Source organism: Fringilla coelebs, assembly GCF_963513975.1.
Source record: "Fringilla coelebs genome assembly, chromosome: 3".
Lineage (NCBI taxonomy): Eukaryota > Metazoa > Chordata > Aves > Passeriformes > Fringillidae > Fringilla > Fringilla coelebs.
Window position 1 is genome coordinate 110215525 of NC_140030.1, and position 22231 is coordinate 110237755.

Genomic DNA, 22231 nt, shown 5'->3' on the forward strand with positions numbered 1-22231 from the left:
TTGATTCTGTGAAACTGCTGCCAAGAGCTCAGGATGCCAGGGGACACATAAACCAATCTTCTACTTGTGGTCACCTCTACAGAGAAGCAGCATGGCAGAAGCTGCTGTGGGAAAAACCATCCTGCCAGACATTGCAGTAGTTGGTTTTGCACAATTTCTCACCAAATTTATCTCTGGCTTGGGAAGACAGTCTGAAAACCTGAGGCCGATCTGCTGCAGAGCTGTCATTGCTGAGTTCACTTTCTTTGATTGTGCTTTTCCCTTGTGCGCTGCTTTCTGCATTTCCATTATCAGGCAGCCACAGGAGGTCTTGGGGTCAAACATTTGTCCTTTCCAGCCCCGTGGCTGTGAGCACAAGAACAAGCCCAGTGCTGCTGTTGCAGGTGGAGGCTTCACCTCCAAGCGGGGCACCTTTGGGAGCGTGGGGAAGCTGGAGACCATGATGAGCGTCTCGTACGGGCGCGTGGAGGAGCTGGTGTTCTCGGGGGCTGCCACTGGGGACATCTACATCTGGAAGGAGACCCTGCTGCTGAGGACAGTGAAGGCCCACGATGGACCTGTGTTTGCCATGCATGCACTGGACAAGGTATCTGTCACCTTCTTCACCTTGATTTTTGTTGTACAAATGGATTTCAGAGGTGTTTGTGATTAAACAAAGCCAATAGGAATGAGTTCTGTTATTTGATAGACCTGGATTTGTAAGCACCCTGTTCCATGTACTGGTACCTGACCATTCTGACCTCTAGGAGTTCAGAATTTATTTCTCACTCTGCTCAGGAGTGTGGTTTTCATGTTTGTACAAACCACACGAGAGTAATCGGTAACACTGGTTGCCTCTTCAGCCTGATGCCAAAAATATTTGTGCATTACCAGTTTCCAAAATATGAAACATCATCTTTTAATAAGATTATTGTCGTGTCTTAGTCAAGACTTTAGATATCCAAAGGTTTTGGAGTTTGAGTTAAGTATTCCAGATAACAAAAGAATTTTCTTTCAATTGCATCAATACATCTATAAAAGAAATTATGGCAAAATATTTGCATCACACAAATGAGCTTAGGACAAGTTTTGCCCCTGGCAGTTTGAAGATAATGTTGATAATGGAATATCCCTTTTGAGGTTATGGTTTCAACTGTAGAAGTAAAGGATGAGAAGAATGTTAGCTATTAACATTTTTATATATCAAGGTCAATTAAGATCCCTGTGGCTCAATCCTTTCTGGCCCTAATTGATTGTTCCCAGCTTTGCTATCAATTTTTCTCTTTGATCTTGGCACTGAACATCCTCTTCACTTAGATTTTTGTTGGTTAGTTATTTATGCTCTTTTGCATTCACTTGGCCCAGATAATCTACCCAGGGAATTAAGTGGTCCCTGATGCATTATTAGAACTTGGGCTGAAGCATCTGTTAAGTCAATTGAATTTGGAATAACTTGAGAAGCTGTTACTGCCAGCTACTGCCTCTTCTAAGGGGAAATCACATTTTCCATTGCTTGTTCCCACATGCAGGCAAATGTCCCGGTTCAGCATTCCTGTTTACAGCAGTGTGTGCTCCATATGGTTGCAAATCTTTATAACCCTAGAAAAGCAACTCCAAATCTTGTCCACTTGAATTTTTCCCTCATAGGTACAGACTCCAGTATTTTTAGTTTGACACATGCATGAAAAGCAGGGGAGACTTTATTGTGCCTTTGGACGTGTCCTTTTGAATCTCTCCCGTGAGTGCTGACATTTGTGTGTGTTCTCCTCCTGTGATTGTGCAGGGCTTTGTAACGGGTGGAAAAGATGGAATTGTGGCCCTTTGGGATGATATGTTTGAGAGATGTCTGAAGACATATGCTATTAAAAGAGCAGCACTCTCTGCTAGTTCCAAAGGTATTGGCTTTCAGTGTGTTTCAGTAAGGACTGTGTGCATGGAGGGTGGTAAATGGTAGGAAAAGGGCAGGGGCTGGGTGTCAGATCTTACCAAAGCCAAAGGGAACAGCAACACACTGCTTACTCTGTGCTGGAATGTTCTGCTTTGATCCATAGAAGATGTATTCCTTGTCATTTATAGTTTGTTCTGCCATTCCCTCCTCTATTTCATGACATTGAGCTTTTTTTGATTGGTGGAATGATTTTTAGGAGAAATGTCCCCAGCCTTGAGTTTGGCAGTTCCAAAGTCAATCCAGTTTCCTTGGCTGGCCACATTCCCTGTGGCGAGAGCAGGGGCCCTGTGGTGTGGAAAGACCTGTTCAATTCCCCAGGCCTCAGTGTGGAAGTCTGGAAAGGGATATTCAGATGTAATCACAGCAGCAGTCTGAGGTGCTGGAGCTCCTGAGCCCCTCAGTCCCTGTCACTGTTAAAGCAGTGAAATATCAGTCATTGCATTGCCACACTACAGACAAACTCCCCTCCCTGTATTAGTAAGGAATCCATGGATTATCTGGCAGTTTGGTCAGGCAGTTTTATCTCATGTTTATGATTTTGAACAAATTTGAGTTGTATATGAACTGCAAGGGATACGAAATTTAAAACAATTTTTAAAAATCTGGCATTCTTCAGGTTTACTTTTAGAAGACAACCCCTCCATCCGAGCCATCAGCCTGGGACATGGGCACATCCTAGTAGGAACTAAAAATGGAGAAATACTTGAAATTGATAAAAGTGGGCCTATGACTCTGCTTGTTCAGGTACTGTGTGGATCTCCCATAGCAAATATTTTCTGTATTTTTGTGAAAATGCTGGTTTTTGGTATTCTTTTTTTGGTAAATTTTGATCACATGAAGCAATCCTTCAAATTGGCCTTGCCTGCATGACTGCCTTACTATCCAAGATGTGTGAGGTTGTGTTTTATGAAACATTGAACTCATTCACTAATGCAGATTGAGAGCAGTAAGAAATTATTTAACCTTGATATGCAGTGCCAGCAAACTGTATGCAAGCTGAAGGAAAGCTGGAAAAAAGCAGGAAGAGTGATTAACAGCTTGGAAAACTGAGAATCTGAGGCAAGATTAGAACAAAGTATTATGTGTATTTTGGGCAAACAAGGATCTAAAAAAGAACATAAACTTGGAGGATTAGCCAATATTAGGATTTCAGGATAAAGTCCTGTTTGGGGTGTAACTGTTCCCTCTTGATCTCAAGTTTGGAAAGGAGAATATTGGAAGAGCAGGAATTACAGCCAGTAATAGTGGAGGGGAGTATGGCAGAGTGTTTTAGACATTTGTTGGGGGGACAGAGCAGACCTTCAGGTCTTTTGGAATGCAGAAAGCTTTGGAGAGAGGAGATGGTGAAGGCTTTATGTGGAAGCCCAGGGCACTGGGAATATTTCTCTGTCTGCTCTGGGGTGCCCTGACCCCCAGGGCCGCACTGACTTTGACCCTCATTCATGGAGAAAGTTTCCTAGACTTCAAGATAAACTGGAACCCACAAAAGTGTGAAATAGATTATAGAGAGCAGTGTAGGTGTATCACTGGGTGAGAAATTTAGGTGTTGGGATTTTTAGTATGTTGTGAATGGAAGCAAGATGGAGGGCACAGGGTGTCATCCTGGGCTTCTTCTTCTTCTGCTTCTTCCTCCTTCTCCACGGGTTTGGGTGGCATTTTGCAATTGGGCAGAAAAGTCCCCATTGCAGCTCTGTGGGATCAGTTATTGGGTTAAAAGGGAAAATAATCCAGGTGTCAGTTCTTCATTGGATAGTTTAGTCTTAAGAGACCTTGTACCAAGAGATTGTTGGCCATTTTGTGCCTTCTAATGAAAAGCTGCTGAACTCACAGCAGTGAGACTGTTCTACTGATAAGAAATAATGAACACCTGAGTCTGAACATCAACAGCTGTCTCAAGTGCCTTCAGTCCAGACCCAGAGAAATCCACGACTGGTACCCCCAGAGCTTTACTGTCTGAGACTTGCAAAATGAGGCAGGGCAAGCTAGATCCTCTGGCACAGCCCCACAGGCATTATTTCCTCTTGTGTGGAATGCTTTCCTCCAGGGCCACATGGAAGGAGAAGTGTGGGGCCTGGCAGCTCATCCTCTCCTGCCCGTGTGCGCCACGGTGAGCGACGACAAAACGCTGCGCATCTGGGAGCTCTCGGCACAGCACCGCATGCTGGCAGTGAGGAAGCTCAAAAAAGGTAACTCTGCCTTGGCCTGGGGCAGCCATGGATCCCCTGCTCCGGGAGCAGCTCCCTCTCTGCCTCTGGGGCACAGCATGGGCATTAACTGGGGAGGCAAAGGACGCGGTCGTTAAGAAATTGGGAACACAGGAAATAAATTGTCTTTGGCATGTGTCAAGTCAGTGCAAAGGGAAGGAAGAAAAAGGACTGTAATCTATTGTAATGAATAATAATAAAATGAACTTCAGTCTCTTTTCCCCCAGTTTCAAGGGGAATGAGTTGACCTCAGAATCACTTTCCTCCCTAGGAATATTGAGGCCAGTACGTTGCTGACATAAAAGAATTTCCTTATAAAGACAAAAGTACAGCTACCTGCGTGTTGAGCACAGTCATCTTTTGCTGTCAATATGAGCTTTACCTGTTAAACCAACTTCTCTGAAATTAACACTTTTCCTGTCCTCTCCTCTGTATAAAATTAGATAAGCTGTATTGAAACGCTGCCTTCTCTAAATCAGTCTTATTTTATGAATTCATTGATACCCCTCAGGAAATTTTAAATTGTTCCTTTTCAAAGATCTAGAGCACAGGAACCCCTAACTGGCTGGGGGAAAGCAGAGTTAAATGTTTTGGAGAAGTGAACTTGGGGATGGATAAAGGTAGCTGTAGGAGAGTATGTCAGGAATAATGCTGAGGCAGAGGTACACTGCCCTTAATGAATCTTTGAATTTTCCATTCGGATTTCCTTTCTGTATGTGTTTTTTTTTGTTTTTTTGTTTTATTTCTGTCATTGGTGTGTTTAGAATGTGGCTGGAAGGTGGTATTTGCACATAAACCTGTTTCAAAAGGGATTAAACCACCGTGGTCAACCCTGTAAGGAAGCATCCATCATACCCCTCTGTAACATATCTTTTTCAAGAGATAACAAATCTGTTTTAAAACGACATACTTGATGTAGAAACCTTTCAGTTGCAGTTCATTGATGGTTTTCTCAGTCCCAGCTTTTATGACAGGCTCGTTTCCATGTGCTTCCTCAGGCGGGCGCTGCTGTGCCTTTTCTCCGGACGGGAAAGCCCTGGCGGTCGGGCTGAACGACGGCAGCTTCCTGGTGGTGAACGCCGACACTGTGGAGGACATGGTCTCTTTCCACCACAGGAAGGAGATGATCTCGGATATAAAGTTTTCACGAGGTACAACCAGAGGATAAAGGTGGAAGAGGAGTGTTGCAGTTTGTTTCTCTTGTCTAGGCAAGGTTGAATGTTCCAAAGGAAGATTGGCTTTGTGTGTGCTCCATGCATGAAATACTTCACAATTCCATGTGGCTGCGCTATAACAGCCCCACCGCTGCCTGGTGGATTCACTACAGTGGTGAAAAGCACCCCAGTATCAGTTAGAAGATTTACCCTTAATAACCTCGGTGTCTCCTCCTTGCAGAATCAGGGAAGTATCTGGCCGTGGCTTCCCACGATAACTTTGTGGATATTTACAACGTCCTTACCAGCAAGAGGGTTGGCATTTGCAAAGGTGCCTCCAGCTACATCACTCACATCGACTGGGACTCCAGAGGTAAAGTGTTGGCCAGAGATACAGACTGGAAATGCCCATAAAATGGAATAGCAGGAAACTGTTCCCCTCCAGTTATTGGGATCGACCGCTGATGCAAATGCTTTTTCCCCATGGAGCACTGTATGGATCCAGTGCAATTACATTTGTTGGTATCCAATTTCCTTTCCTTGCTGAGCTCTGCATGGCAGTCCCTGCAAGAAGCTGGAGCCTTGCAGGGATTAGGTCCCAACTAATTAAGTCCAGCAGGATCCATAATGAGCTCATACCAGTGAGCCTTTCCAGAGCAGATGTGATCTTTGTGGGACCCCCTGTGTGCCTGAGCTCTGTCCCTGCTCTTGGCCAGCCCCAAAACGTGGTGTGAGCCAGTGGCAGCAACCACAGCATCTCTGTGGGCACAGCAAACTTCCCATGCCAGGACAGCTCAGAGTGGAGCTGGCTCTGCCACTGGGGCAGTGCAGAAGGGATGGGAACTGGCAAAGGTTACATTTTTGGCAAAGCTGCCTTGCAAAATCATTAGGAAAATTAATGGCACGTGTATTTATTTTTGACTTCCATTAGTGTGATGGTGAAATGCAAGCAAAATATTCCCTATCAGCAGAAACTGATTTGCTGTGCAGCAGCAACTTCTTAAGGATATTGGATGGTATTTAAAATATTACTTCTGCATTGAATCAGAGTAGGACCCTGACAAGAGTGATTTTAAGCATCTGTGTTACTTTGGCTATGAATAACTCTCTAGAGGATAATTTTTTAATTTACCCCCAGAAATCTCTTCACTCAATCAAAAGAAAGTTCTTAGTAGTCATAATAATTATTAAGATTCATAACAAACTCTCCTTTTGTATCCAGGAAAGTTATTGCAAGTCAATTCTGGTGCCAAAGAGCAACTATTTTTTGAAGCACCAAGGGGGAAAAGACATATTATAAGAATTGCTGAGGTATGAATTGTGGGCTGGATTATTTTTACTGTGAAAATTAATTTAAAGAATTGTCTTCAAATGGTGTGTTTTTTTCATTTTATAATGCTTTATTTATTTAATGGTTAGAATTAGAATTACTTAGTAATTCCACAGTGTCTTTCCTAGCATTTGTAAATGGCAGAATGTGCAGGTTTTTGTTTGTATCTCTAAATTTATTCTTGTTTGTTTATTAGCAGCCATTTGCCATGATCTCCTTCTCAAAGCCACTTGGTTTTTTGTAACCAGTTGCACATGGGCTATAAACCACCTTCAGACAGCAGGACCTGGCTTTTCATGAAGCTGATTATTTGTGATGTGTGATTTTACATGACTACAAAATTGCCAATGTTTAGCACCTCAGAGAATCTTCAGGGAGATTTGTATCCAAATCATGCTCTGCTTGGAAAAATGGGAATGTTTAAAGTGTTAAGCCTTTTGATGAAGATGCACAATTTGTATTAATAAGCCGGAACAGCACAGTTTCTTAAGAACTAAAAGTATTAAAATAAATATGTCAAACATAGGAAACCATACACATGAAACTAATGTGTATTTGGTGTGTTTAAAGTAAGCAGCCTTCTTTGGGGGAATTGTGCTTGCAGATAGAGAAGATTGAATGGGACACCTGGACATGTGTGCTTGGTCCCACCTGTGAGGGGATCTGGCCCATGCACAGCGACGTCACCGTTGTCAACGCGGCCAGTCTCACGAAGGACAGAACCCTCTTGGCCACGGGAGATGATTTTGGGTTTGTGAAGCTCTTTTCCTACCCAGTGAAGGTAAGAAGTGTGTGTATTTCAGTGATGGGAAAGGAAAGGAAGGAAGGAAGGAGCTGTTCCTGGGTGCCAGGCTGCCAGTGGGGCATTCTGTGTGCTGCAGGGCCAGCATGCCCGGTTCAAGAAGTACGTGGGGCACAGTGCCCAGGTGACCAACGTGCAGTGGCTGCACAACGACTCCGTGCTCCTCACCGTCGGCGGCGCCGACACCGCCCTCATGATCTGGACCAGGGAGTTCCTGGGCATCCAGGAGAGCAAGCTGGTGGACAGTGAAGAATCAGACACAGATGCAGAGGAAGATGGAGGTAAGGAGGATTGAATTCAGTCTTCCTTGCCTCAGTCAGAGATTCAAACAGGCATTTAACTTGAAGCTTTGCTATGCTAAATTTCAGTGTAAGCAGAGCTTGGTGGGATTTGTTTCCTACCTTTCATTGTTGCAGATCTTCTTGTTTTTTGCTGTCCCACTATGAAACAAAGGTAGTTTGTTTTATTCTATGTTTTATTTTTCTAAGGTTATGACAGTGATGTTGCAAGAGAAAAAGCAATTGACTACACCACTAAGATCTATGCGGTGAGCATCCGAGAAATGGAAGGCACAAAACCCCATCAGCAGCTGAAGGAGGTTTCAGTGGAGGAGAGGTATGTCCAACAAAGGCTTTTGCTTCCAAGTATGCCCTTTTGCACATCTCTTTTCATTCACCTAAAATTAGTCCTTGGAAATAAGACAGGAATTTTAGAATTCACCAGATGACATTTAAAATGGCATTCACGGAGTACCACATGTTAATGTGATGGAGGAAAATACATGTATATGACACATCTCTGAGCGTTGTGTTCTCTTTTGCTGTTCACATGAGCATTTATATTCTCTCCTAACCAGTGTGTGTCTGCAGCAGAGCACTTGTGGCAGTGGTAAGCTTGTAAATATTTTGTGGTTAAGGCTTTGGGTGGTGCTTTTATTAAAAGATTTTCAGTCACTTGTAATTGTGTTGGGTTGTCACTGTTAAAGCTGGAATTTCTCATGGCACACACTGGCCTTAGGCTGAAATATTCTAAAAAATTAGCTGGAAGGGGAGCCATGTTGGAGAGGAGAGCAAAGAAAAGAGGTAAGAGCTAAGAACAGAGGGTGAGTCCAGTGAAACACCGAGCTTAAAGGAGGGGGTGCTAAAATCTGATGGGACCAGAACAGGAGCATCTGTAACCAGAAAATAATTCCCCCTCAAAATCTGGAGCAGGAAATCCCTACCTTGAATCCAGCTGGTGACTCAGCTGTGAATCCATTTTGTCTCTTTTGATGGAGTATTTTCTTAGAAATGATCATTCTTTTATCAGGAGTTTGCCTGCTCTGCTCTTGCCTCCCTCTGGGCACTGACACCAAGGACTGCTGTGGGTTAACCCACAGAAAGAATTTCAGCTTAGTTCTGTTATTGCTAGAGACAAAATGGAGTTAGTAATACTTCCTAATCTCATATAGGTCTTGGAAAATTGAGTTTCTGTCTTTAAAGCTCTCTAAGAATGCAGTGCTGAACATGTTAAACAGAAAGTAATTAATCATTTTTGCTCAGTAAATGTGCAAAGCAAGAGAATTGGGTGTGAAATGTGGGGTATGAACAATAAGAAGAAAAAGGTTGCACTCATTTTTTTTTCATCACAATGTTTTAACAGTTCCATGCAGAAGGAGGATCAGTGATTTTTACAATAACATGTTGGACCATAACCTTCTCTTTTTCCATTTCTTTTAAGAATATCTCTTTTCCTTAAATAAAGAATTTGTTCCTCCATCTTTCTACAAAAAGGCATAGTGTATCATCTGGTAAACATAAATGTTTGCAAATTGAGTCTTAAAAAGGAAAATTGTTATTTTATTTTGGGTGAATTGCTAAATTGTTACAGGAATAATAAATGGCATTAGTACAGATGTTTTGCACCAGAAACACTTGTACTGTCCAGCTGTTTTATTCTGCTGTGGTGATGCTGTGTTATCAACAGTTTTGTACTTTGTTTTACTCTAGGTTAAAAAGAAACCCTTGTCACTGTCCTTCCCATCTTTTCTACTTGAGAGTCACAGCTCTTGTACACATTTTTATCTCCTTTTTAAATTACAGATGCTTCAGTACAATCACACCTTTGGTATTTGGAATTTGCTGGTTTTGATCAATCTGACAACAAATCTTGTAGTTTTCATACGTCACTTGTTAAGCAAAGATCAATTCACTTCTCTGTCTTCAAGGCATTAATATAAATAGTGAGAATTTATAGTGAAATAATCAGAAGTGGTGACTTTATGGCTAAATGTCAGCAAAACTGCTTTCTGAGGGTGTTGTATTGCATAGAGCTGTGAAAGGTGCTGGGGTCTGGGTGCAGTGAGACAGGATTCGTGTGTTGGCTACTGCCAGACTGCAATTCCTGGTCACAGTGGGACAGTTAGGGCACAATTCCTGCAGGACCTTGGCACTCCCAGTTGTGAGTGCCTCAGGCTAAAGCTGACTTCTCTCAGAAGATGTGTGTAATATGAGGGAAGCTTTGTAGCTGTGTCAAATTCCATCTTTTCTGAGACCAGCAGATGGTCAATTCAGGTGAAATGGAAGGTCTGCAAGTACTCAGCTGGCTGTGTTGAGGGAAACCCTAAATGTTCAGGGAAATCTATGGCCAAGCCAGCAGGCCTTGAGGCTGGGGAGCCTTGAAATCTCTGTGCACAGGGCTAAGTGAGGAGGCAGCAAGGAATATTGGAGGCAGCTCCCAAAGCTTTAGATTTTCTACCAAAGGCACAGCTGGAGTAGCTCTCCCAGCCCCTCCAGGTTTGAAGAAGGGAACCCAGAGGATGTGTTCCATTCTCTTTCAGGCAGGTATGTGGGGAAACCTGGTAGGCTTTTGAGGAGGAAGATTTTCTGGGGGAAACATTCCAGATCTTTCCCTTTGTGATTGTGCCATATGTCTGTCTGAAGACCCCAGTGATTGTGCACTCAATGGCTTTTGTGCACTGAATCTTCTGGCATTGGTAACTTATTGTCACTCACTGTCCACCTGTTGAAAACTGTGGGACAAGCTGGGAGGCTGCTTAGAACAGAAACTGTGAGTAAATGCCAAGGCCTGGAAAACTGCTGGCCCACTTCACTGCAGCATCTAGTGAGGGTCTTGGAGTGTCCCCCTTGCTGTATTTTCATTGTGGCTTTGAGAAAGGAAAAATACTGAAGGTGTAGTGAGAAGAAACTCATATCTAAGCAATTTAAATTAAGGAAAGGGGGGAAAAAAAGAGAAAAAGCAAGTTTCTGGTTTAAGCAGAAAGTAGGAATAGCTGGGGCTGCTTCTGTGAGCTGCTCCTTAGGGGCAATGACTTGCAGCTCACTGGGGTTTTTTCTTTTAATACTCATGTTCAGAGGGTGAATGTTGCTGAAGTTGCTTTCCAGCTTATGAAATCAAACACGTTCCAAAGGTGCTATGTGGCACCTATGAGACACATCCATCTGTTTAATCCTTCTGTTTGCTGGAATAAACACAGGGGACTCTGTGCTTCTCTAATAGAAACTGGTGAATCTGAAAACCTCCAGGTGCATCATTTCTCTAGAAATAACAATTCATTGTTCAGTTCAGGAGGAGTTTGATCTCAGGAACTGTGGTGGGACTCCTGAGAAGATTGCAAGTGTAGGGTTGGGAGGTGAACCATACAGTGATTAGTACAAACTTAAGAGTAATAATAACATTTTCCCTTAGAAAAGAAAATGAGAGCCCTTTATGAAATTTACTTTTCCTGTCTAACTCAAATGTAATTTAAAAAATCATGATTCTGCAAATATCTTGGAGGGGTGTAGAAGTTACGTGGTAGATTTTACTTGCAGGATTTGAATCAAGTCATGGCCTGGTATTTTTGAGGGGCTCTGACATTTCCTGTCTCCATCAGCAGCTACAGCTTTAGGATGGCAAAGGGACAGGAGAGCTGTTGTTGAGGCACAGTTTTAAAATGTCTTGCAGTTGTATTGGTGCATTTTGTTAAGATCATTAATTGATTGTTGTTTCTCTCTCCTCTCCCCGACCCTGTTGTTTTTCTTTTCCCCCTTTTCCATGTCTTCCCTCCTCTCCTCCCCAACCCCCTTGCCCTTGTGTCCCTTTGTGCCCCTGTGGCTGGCACCCCTTGCCGTGCCCGTGCTCAGGAGCGGGGTGCCCTGGAGAGGGGCTGCCGGAGCCGTCTCGCGGGGTGGGAGCTCCCAGCGCGGCGCTCCCGCTCCTCGGGACCCCCTGGCCACTGGTGGGACTGTCCCAGACAATCCAGGACAATTGTAAGCTCTGCTGTGTGCCACAGAATGGTGCTGTTTCACAAAAGGGCTGGTTTTTGAACTGGGACCATTTAAACCAAGAATTGATACCTTGAGGAGTAACATGAGCTTGCCGATGACTGTGTTTATGTTACTAATCTCAAAGGCAGAGACCTGTTTGCATTTGGCCTCCTACTAACCCCTAACACACCCCTGCATCTGCAGCTCTCCTTTAGCTCAATTTGCATGACTCCACATGTACCTGGTGATGGGAACCCCTCCAAAGCAGGTGGAATGTGTAGAAAACAAGAAGCAGCATTAGCATGTTTGTCTGGTTTTCCATTTCTCGGCATCCTGGCTTGTCTCGCTCTCCATGAATTACCCACCTCAGACACTGGTCTCTGTCGTGGTGTTCACCTTGTGTAATCATCTGTCCTGATAAGGGTGAAAAGTTAAAGAAGTTGAGTTTTCTCTCTTCAAATGTTACTCTTTAAATTATTGATTTCTTTAAAACAACATGAGCTAACTTATATAAGCTTCCCAAGCAGCCCCCACAAGCCTTTGCACCATGCAGTGAATTATTCGCTATATGGTTACAGCCTTGGTTCCTGCACCTTTACACACACACGTCTGTGGGTGCAGTGCAACAGCTCTGAGTGTGAATCTGTGTTGTATCTGTGTAGGTGGGGACTATTCAATATGTGTCTGAAAAAATATGTCTTTGGGGTGGAGAAAATGACTTTGGGCTTATTCCAGCAGAAAGCCCCTCTCTGAGAATGAAGAGCATCATTTGGAATATTCACTCTTACTTTCTCAACAGCGTTATGTCAAGTCAATGCACCCTAAATACATTTGACAGCCTGCTGGTTTCATCCCAGTTGTCCCCAAGGCTTGTACACATTGTGACTGGTATTTGTCAGTCCCTGCCAAGCAGCTGAACTCAGAGTCAATCTCACTGCTCCCACAGGTCAGCACAGAGCTGGCTCAAAGGTCTTCTCTGTTTGTGTGACACTTGGGGGAGTGGAACTGAGGGATGCCAGTGTTGCCACACATTCCCAGCACCTTTGTCTCTGAGCCTGGGTGCTCTCTGCACTGAGGGTGATGTGAAATACTCAGCTTTTCTCAGGGCTCTCGTGCAGGAGGTACTCCAGGGCTGATGGAAAAGCCATGTTTCTCATGTTCTGTCATGCAGAGGGAGGATCTGCTATATGTGATTGGTTCAGTGTTTGTATTTACACAATACAGCTTCAAAACATGCTGGAGCTTATGCAGGGAATGACAAAACAAATGGAAAAGACTCTGTTCCTTCAGTGTGTCCAGAGTATCCAGGGTGTGAGGGACAGCAGGGCCGGTCTGTGGTACAGGAGCTGTTTCGGGAACAACTTCCCAGGTGCTCAGAGCAAAGCCCCTCAGGTTTCATTCCAGTGATTGCCCTCCTTACTGATTGCTGCAGTGCTCCTTTCACTGGGCACTGAGCTGGAATGACCTGGGAGTGCAGTGACCAGCTGCCCTGACAGGCTGTGACAGCAGCTGGCCCCACCATATGTCCTGCAGTACTTTGGGGTTTTTTGAGTTTTTGAATTTTTAAATTTTATTTTAGAGTGCATCAGCATACATGTGAAGTTATAAATATTGTAACCATGTAAGGCTTTTTGAGTCCTTTAAAAACACAATTTACCACTGATGTTTCTCTCTAGTTCTGTTTGAGCTTTGCTTTGATCTACTGTATTTGAAAGTAGGGTATTTTCAGGTTGAATCCTGTTCTTTTTGTTGTCTTATGATAGGTACAAAAGGTTAAGAAAAAGTAACAGCAGGAAAAGTTGTATGTAAAACTCCTATGTATGTTTGGATGGGAAAATCCAAGGGCTTCGAATTTACAAAATCTTTTAATCCCTTCTGTGGGAAGGGATTAAAAAAAGCTCGAGGAGTTTTGCAGCAGTTTGGGGGCACCTGGGAGTCCCCTCCTGTCACTGGTGAAGGGCACAGTTAAAAGCTGCTTTTGCATTTTTTCTGAAATGAACAGTATATCTTTTAAACCTTGGATTTTTGTTCTGTTGCCCAATCCAACCCTTACCACCCTTTCCTCTCCTTGAACCTTCCTTTCTCTTCTCAGAAGCAGTCCTGCTCATGTTTGTGTAGATCCAAGTGTGTTCCCTCTGCAGTTTGCAGCCATGTAAATCATGTCTGTGTCCCTTTTGGGTCTGAAGCTTTTCCCCACCCATTGCTGCTGGCTCAGCCTGTCACCTTCTAGGCTGCAGGACGCTCCTGTCCATCTGTCCCTGCCCCAGACCTTGTTGGTCCCGTTCACATGATGCTGTTTCTGGAGTTCCCATGCTGTTCCTGTTGGCCTTGGAGCAGAATGTTTGTGTTGTCCCCAGGTTTTTCTCACTGCAGTCAGCATCTCCAACCAGACAGCAATTCTGGCCCGTGACCTGGAAACAGGAGCTGGTTATATCCCCCTCCCATAGAATTCATCATAACAGTTTTTGATCTGCCTTTTCCTTTGACCTTTAACTTCCATCTAAACAGATCTAGCTTTTTTCCTCTCATAGTTTGGCCCTGCTCTCTAAGATCACATCTCTCTTTCCCCAAGGTGCCCCAATCTTCCAGAACCCCATTCCCTCTTCCCCCCAGCCCAGCTCTTGTTGTGTCCATCTGTTGTTCTCCATCCTGGCGCTGCCCATTCACCCCACCTCTGATTTGGTCTTCTCTCCCCCTGTGGCTGGAGGGAATGTTCACTCACATCTTTTCACATTTCTGCATGAAGGTGGTGCTGAGGTTTTGTCAGTTTGGATCTGGGCCTCTCTCCCTGACTGACAGCTGTGTGTCCTCATGTGAGATCATCCTCGAGATTGCCATGAGTAACAGAAACCTTCTCTGCTGTATTCACAGTACCCAAAGAACTGAAACCCTCTCATATCTGACTGTGTCCTCTCTTTCCTGGAGCTCCTCTGTGCCATAACATGATCTAAGCACGTTTGTTTTCAATTGCTGCAAAGAAACCATTAATGCTTGTGTTATGTTTTAACTTGCTTTCCTTTGGAGGCAGGGAATTGTCAAGTAAGTACTGATGGGGGGCCCAGCTGAGGCCTGGATTGCTGGGAATGTGCCATGCAGGTTGCACAGGTCCAGCAGGGCAAAGGGCTGTCATTTGCTACAGTGCAAATTTCTTGTCTTGGCAGTGTCATCTTCTGTGTCAAAACAAAGTAGATGTAGTCACAGGCTTGTTAAAAGTGAAATGACTTCTTACAGTGTTTCAAATGTGCTGCTTTCCATTTGTTTATTAAGATGGTGATGAGGCAGTGGATGCACACGTGTGTGTATATATACATGGCTGTGTATATATCAATGCACACATCAGTGTTTGTGTGTGCTGTGAGTAGGTATCTATAAAAGTATCTCTGTGTGTGTCTCCAGATTAAGCCTCATGCTTACAATCTGGTGACTATCAAGCATGTCACAGTGGTAGTGTTCTCTTGCTTTCATGAAGTATTCTGGCTTGCTCTTGTCATAAACTTTGATATTCCTAGGTAAAAAATGTAGAAGTGATCCAGTTTGAAAGAACACTAAAACAGAAAAAAGCATGCAAGAAAACAATTACTTTTCCTAAGTGCCGGTTCAGAGGCCCTCACAAATCTGGGCTGAAATGAAATGATGAATTTATTTTGTAAGACAGTTCAGGTTTGTAATAACTTTCTCTGCCCCTCCCCTGCCGGTGACAGCACCGCTGCTGGGTCCCGCTCCACCCAGGGTCACCCCAGGGGACTTGAGTGGGCACTCCCTGAGGAAATAAAGGTACTTGTTCCCTGAGGACAAGGCAGGACAGGCTGTCCTGGCAGTGACTTGGCCTCCTCACAGCCATTGTGGGTTAAATTGCAGCTGAGCTGGGATAGAGAACAATCATCCATTGTGTGCAATCTCAGCTCTGCCTAGGAAACTGTCAACTTCCTACCAGTTCCCTCCCTGTCAGGCTGCTGAAAATAAACCAACCGTGGAACCCCGTTCTGCTCTGGTGCAAAGTGTGCAGGAAGCTTGGATGTAGGTTCCCTTTCCCCTCCATCCTGCAGGCTCTTTAGCTGCCAGGCTGCCCAGGGATGCCGGGTGTGATGTTTGCGGGTCTGTGCACTCTCTGGTTTCTGTTGTAGTTCTTGCTGGCATGCTTGGATAGCAGGAATGTGCTGTGCCCCAGGAATGACTGCTGCGCTCTGAAAGTGCTTGTGCATGAGTCTCGTGCTCACAAGTGACTCCTAAACTCTATTAAGTTTCTTGCTTGGCTTTATTTGCTGCTTACAAGGGGATCAAGGTAACTCTTTCACTCTCTTCGTGTCATGGGGTCACCTGCTCATGTGCTTGTTGGTCCTTGCTGTGCTCGGGACGTGGCTTGGACTGGTTACCTCCAGCCTTGCTCTGTCCCAGAGCTCAGCTTGTCCTGCTGCTCATTCCCACAGGGCTCAGTCCCCACTGTGCTCTGTCCAGCGTGCCTTTAATACCTTCCATGAAAAATCCAGCTCCAGAAAAAGCAGCTCCCTATACACAAAAGGGATTTCATTCTTCTTCAATTAATCTTTTGCAAAATGGGAATTACTGGTAGTTATGGTCTCAGGACAGGAACAAATTTCACAGCGTGTGGAATGTAATAGCAAGGTCACATTTTTCTGGAATCATAAGCTCTGGGAACACTTTCCACGTGCTCCCCTTAGCTCTGTCCCTCTTTTCCCAGCAGGATCAACAGCAGCAGCAGAGGTTATCTGGCCTTACAGACCATTTGCACACATCAGATTTTGTCTCAGCCTGTGTTCTGCATTTGTCTCTTTATCTACTTGTAGCAACTGTAATTATATAAAATAGCTTTGCTGGCCTCAATCTCCCAAATTCCCTTGGATGAATGACTTGTGCATTTAAATGCAACCATTTTATCTTTAATATGATTTTGAGATTTTATTGAGGCCATGTCAAGGTTTTGGGATGGGGTTTCTCAGAAGAAGCAAGGCTGGGCAGAGGTCAACTGCCAGCTGCAGAAATTACTTCAGATCATTTCTGAAAGCACCAATTTACCATCATTTCATATTCAAGGATTTTTCCATGGATTTAAATCATTATGGTTTGGGGTCTTTTGAATGGTGTAAGGTTGTTTGTTCTGCCACTCATCCGTGAAGTCTACATCAATGTTTCTGCACTTTCTGTCAAAAAGTGCAGGATTTTAATCAGTTTATTGTAAAACTCTGAAAAAAGCTCATACAGGGGCAACTGTCCATTTGCTGCTCACACATGCTGTGGTTTTGAAGGTTGTGTTTAACTTTCAAATATATCGATTGTCTCCTTTTTTAAATGTTTTTTTCAGGCCACCTGTGAGCAGAGCAGCTCCTCAGCCTGAGAAACTGCAAAAGAACAATGTCAACAAAAAAAAGAAACTGGTTGAGGTCAGAATTCATATCTTTTCTGTTTCTTTGAAAGTAGCATGTGCTGGGTGAAATCCATCCCTGCTTGTCTCTCAGTGAAGGGCAGGTACAATCACAGAGGATGTGCATTCCCATGCTCCCTGCTCAGTCCCAAGGGAACACATCCAGAACCGGCACTTTGGCCCAGGAAAAATCCTCTGTGGGTTTTTGAATGATGGAATTTGCTCATTGACTTTGGAACTTCCCTTTCTCCCCAAACAACTTGTTTGAATTCCCACATAATAGGCAGAACCAGGAATATTTTGTGACCTGTGTGGACCATTTGCAACACTTGGTCTGTGTCTGACTGGGATTGTTCCCAGTGAGCTGTGATTGGGTTTGGGGCAGTCATGAAGTTGGGCTTCAGGGCTCCCAGGCAGCTCTAACAACAGTCCATTAACCATCCTGGGTTCCTGGAGGAAATTTCCTTGGCAGCTGCTCATTGTAAGCTGCTATTACACCTCTGATTAATGTCTTAATTACAGAGTTATAGCTTGCCATGGCTTCCTCTAAGGACTTTGAGGTCAGAATTTGGTCTGTGGAAATTTGGTAATTTATGAGAATGATTTTTGAAAACTCTGCAGATAGCATCTTTAAAATATCTGATGCCCTGTATAAATATTAAACTGTGATGGGAAGAGCAATAAAATCCAACCTGTTCTGTGAGTTGTGTCTGTTTGGAATGGGAATTTACAGAACCAGGGCATTTATAACCCTCTGAATAATTAAAAAATAAAAGAATAGAAGTGCAGTGCTTTAGTTGACCAATTAAAGGTTGTTGATGGCCTCTGATCTTGTTATGCCTCAATAAATGAGCAGAGTGGGGATAAGAAATTATTATTTTGTTATTCTATTGCCTCTACAAGATATTTGTATTTGTGTAATTTAGAATTGTCCTCAAGTGGTCCAGGCTCTGAAATCTTGTTTTTTCTTCCATTTCACTCTTGTTCTTTTTGTTTTCCTGGAGCAGGAGCTGGCTTTAGACCATGTGTTTGGATACAGAGGATTTGACTGTCGCAACAACCTCCATTACCTGAACGATGGTGCTGACATTATTTTCCACACGGCTGCAGCAGGCATTGTCCAAAACCTCTCCACTGGTAATTCCACTTGAAAAAATACTTGGAGATAAAATAGCTTTATAAGGAAAATATTTCTGATCAGAAGTCTGAACTTTTTAATCTTCCCATGGCTTTCCCACATTTTGCATCTTAATAAATAGCACAAAGCCATTGTAGGTGGCCTTTGGGGACAGCCTCTGGCCTGTGGGCTGGGAAGCAAGGATAGCCCCATCTGTCCTTTCTGGGCCCCTTCCCTTGGGAGGGCTTTGCTGATTCCCTGGGTATATAGATAATTTCCCAAATATTGCTTTTGTATGCACCTCTGTGTGTTGATGGTCGTGTCCACAGTGCATTTGGGAATGGTGCCTGGGAATGGGGGCAGAGCAGCCATAGGTGGCCCCTCATCCCCTGCAGAGTTGTAGCAGCTGTCCAAATTGTCTGTGCTTCTGTGGTGGCTCTTCCTTGGTGCTGTGGTGACTGAAATCCTGTTTGGATGGCATTAGGTAGCCAGAGCTTCTACCTGGAGCACACTGATGACATCCTGTGCCTGACAGTGAACCAGCACCCCAAGTACAAGAACGTGGTGGCCACCAGCCAGATCGGTACGTGCCCCCCCAGCACAGCTTCACTCACAGCTCTCAGTGCACTGCTTTATTTGGGCCTTTTCTGTGGGGAATTTTATTTTTTGTTTGATTTGGAAAAAGTAATCAAGCTGCAGGGTTTTCTTACTGTTTCCGTTCTGTCTCTGATTGTGAGTGATTGGATTTTAGAGTTAATTGTAGTGTAATCATATTTCAGAAGGCAAACTTTGATAAACGGCCTAATCATCTCAATAATCTGATTTACAGAGTTCCTTCTTTCCTTCCTGTGTCCAAGGCACTGTTTAGCAGTGAGAATACAATAAGCATCATTTTCTCTGCAGGAATACAGGAGCTGTACAGAGAAGGCCAGAAACAGAGAGAGATCTCAGCAGAAGTTAGGGGACATAGCAGGGGACAGCTGAGAAACCACGTTTTTGTGTGTTTATTGTTTACATGGAGGGTGCTGCAGGAGTAAACATTGCATGGGGAATGCAGGATGAGTTATCTCAGGCCTCGAGAAGGATCTGCTGCCCCTCGGCCTAATGCTAAAATAATTAACTTTATGGGGGAGAACGGGGTCAGAACGTCTCCTCAGCCCACTCCAGAAGGAGGATAAAGTCCATAACTTGAGGACAGGGGCAGGGAATGGTGGTGATGAGCACAGTGACAAACACAAACCCTCTGCTGCCTGTCCTGAGCACGGTCACTGCAGCTGGAATGTGGAGGGAGCACCCAAACCTGCATGTGGGGCCAGAGCTGTACAAAACCCTGATTTCTGGGACATGGAAAAGGCTAAAGGCCCTCTTCCTAGGCCTCAGGAGATCAGTGCTTCTGAGTTTGATTTGATACTTTGTATAACTAGAGATTCACTTCACTTTTGAATTTAATAATTGTTAAAACCTGCATGCCTGTAACATTTCTTTTAGATACCATTTTAAAACTTAAAAGTACTAAATATTGTTGCAATATTTGTGTATAAAAGCCAATATACCCAAAAAAGTTCAACAATATTCCTGCTTATTTGTTTTGTTGATTTAATCCATATCCATTTCCAAGTTTTTAATTTTGTTTTCCTTCTGGTGCTGATGCTGGCACTTCAGCACGAGTCACATGACTTATTTCACCTATTGTTTTCCCTTGGTGCTTCCTCATTTGCCATTGCTCTCACAATGCAGGTGACATGACAGAATTCCCAGGTAAGGCTGATTTGTTTGTGAATTTAGCAGTCCTGTACGAGTTCCATGTTGCCTCGTTGTATCTGTGTGAACCATGGATACAAGTGAAACATCTGCAGGCAATTTCTTTTGCATGAGGCTCTTCATGAATGTTATGTTGTTCTTTTAGAACTTGTCTGACTTCATGGACTACAATGATTCCCCCCCCCGTGTTTTGCGAGCTATTTTGATTTCTCTTTGTTTCCCAGTAGTGCTAATCTTCAAACAAATCCAAACCCCCAACTAATGTCTGTTCAGGTTCAATGTTCTTGAAAAATGCCTGGTGTGCACTGAAGCTTTTCAGAATTAATTCTCTTCCAATGCCTCTCTCTGTCCACAGGTACAACCCCCACAATTCACATATGGGATGCCATGAGCAAGCAAACCCTTTCCATGCTGCGCTGCTTCCACACCAAAGGGGTCAATTACGTGAACTTCAGTGCCACGGGCAAACTTCTGGTGTCAGTGGGAGTCGACCCAGAGCACACCATCACTGTCTGGAGGTGGCAGGAAGGTACAAACCAGGGAAATCATGGATCTTCAGCCTCCCAGGGCTGTGCACGATGACTGGCTTTGCCTTTCAAGTCTTTGGAGTTTTGTCTCCCCACTCTATCCCAGTTAATCAGTTAAAGATGGTGAAGGGCTAAAAAATATGAACAGGAAGATAAGTTTTAAACACCTGTTAAGTTTTAAACACCTGTTGTAAGTGGAAATTAAGGAAAGAATGATGCTTAATGTAAAATTATATGAAATTAAGGAAACTGTTCCTTTTCTTTCCTAAAACACTTCAAGTACTATGATGGAGATAGGCCTTTGGGAAGAAATTTCTAGAAAAGAATTATCTTTGGAAATTATGGAGGGAAGAGGAAAAGGGCCTCAGCTCATGAGGGTGTGTTTCTCACCAGATGATAGCCAACATTTCTGTGTTATTTCACTGACCCAGGAGACAGACTGTGCTATGAAGGCCTTAAATCGGCATTTCCTAAATCTGTGGGATGCAATGGAATAACCAGGGACGCTGGGAGTTGCATTAAGATGTTTGATACACTAAACAGTGTTGGGATTTGCAGCTGTCAGCATCTGGGACACAGATTTCTAATCCAATACCAGCTCAATTTATTTGAGAAAGTCATATCAGAGCTTAATTCCTCAGGTGAATTCAGCTTTGTTTTCATCCTTTCCTCATTAAACCAGGGGCTAAAGTTGCCAGTAGGGGAGGACACCTGGAGAGGATCTTCGTTGTGGAGTTCCGCCCGGACTCTGACACTCAGTTTGTGTCCGTGGGGGTCAAACACATGAAGTTCTGGACCTTGGCTGGCAGCGCTCTGCTCTACAAGAAAGGAGTCATTGGTTCCATGGAAGATGCCAAAATGCAAACCATGCTCTCTGTTGCCTTTGGAGCAGTGAGTTCAAATTACCTGCTACAGGATTTTACATTACCGTTGTGCTAAACCCGCAAGGGTCAGTTTTCTTTGCTGAAATCCAACCCAGTGCTTGTTAGTGAAATGTGGAATGTGGATTTAAAACCTGTGCACCTTGAGATTCTTCCCTGAATTTCCTGAGCACAGTTGGGTGAATGTCTTCTATTAAGTTCTGTGGACATGTGGCTTTTTATTTTTTTGGCTTTTTTTTTTTGGCTTTTTTTTTTGCCTTTTTTTATTTTTTACACTTTGGTGGTTATTTATCTGTTTAACTTAAACTTGATCTGTTTGTATCATTTTTTCTGCTAAGGGTATTTGGTGTGACACATGCCAGTGATACCACCAATGGTGACAATCCAGTGTGGTCATTTGGGACTTTTAAATTTAATTTAAAGGATTTTACTTGAAGCTGAACAAAAATGCCGAAGTGTCTGTTGTGTCAGAGATTGCTGCTGTCTGTTGCAGAATAACCTCACGTTCACTGGTGCCATAAACGGAGATGTCTACGTGTGGAAGGATCATTTCCTGGTCAGGCTGGTGGCCAAGGCTCACACAGGGCCGGTGTTCACCATGTACACGACTCTGCGGGACGGGCTCATCGTTACTGGAGGGAAGGAGAGGCCGTAAGACACGGGATCTTCCTAAAGTGCCAGTTCTGTCTTGCTTGTGTGCTTTTTGTTTTCATTATTGATCCAGCTCCCCAGAGATAAATGGTCTCTGTGCTGTAGCAGTTTCACTCTCAGTTTTGTATAACCTGCCCAGGTGGCTCAGTAAGTGAAGGACTAAAGGAGGATACTTGAGGATACAGTGGCACGTGGGAAACACTGAACCTCTTTGGAATTGTTCCAAACACCTGGATAAACTCTTATTGCC

The 22231-nt window shown here is 43.9% G+C and overlaps 1 protein-coding gene across 2 annotated transcripts in view; it reads left to right on the forward strand.

Moving 5' to 3' along the window:
* Positions 1–22231, forward strand: part of EML6 (EMAP like 6) — a gene marked incomplete at both ends in the record, with an annotated part of 84179 nt that overhangs the window by 56037 nt on the left and 5911 nt on the right. Inside the window, 17 exons of one of the 2 annotated variants that reach the window (XM_084201679.1) lie at positions 384–586; positions 1763–1874; positions 2544–2671; positions 3972–4113; positions 5130–5282; positions 5527–5658; positions 6508–6596; positions 7220–7396; positions 7497–7698; positions 7906–8032; positions 16985–17063; positions 18052–18181; positions 18646–18744; positions 19899–19919; positions 20278–20451; positions 21132–21340; positions 21824–21981. In XM_084201679.1, coding sequence (XP_084057805.1) covers positions 384–586; positions 1763–1874; positions 2544–2671; positions 3972–4113; positions 5130–5282; positions 5527–5658; positions 6508–6596; positions 7220–7396; positions 7497–7698; positions 7906–8032; positions 16985–17063; positions 18052–18181; positions 18646–18744; positions 19899–19919; positions 20278–20451; positions 21132–21340; positions 21824–21981 — 2335 coding nt within the window. The remainder of the gene's footprint in view (positions 1–383; positions 587–1762; positions 1875–2543; positions 2672–3971; positions 4114–5129; positions 5283–5526; positions 5659–6507; positions 6597–7219; positions 7397–7496; positions 7699–7905; positions 8033–16984; positions 17064–18051; positions 18182–18645; positions 18745–19898; positions 19920–20277; positions 20452–21131; positions 21341–21823; positions 21982–22231) is intronic. The other variant, XM_084201680.1, reaches the window with a different exon arrangement.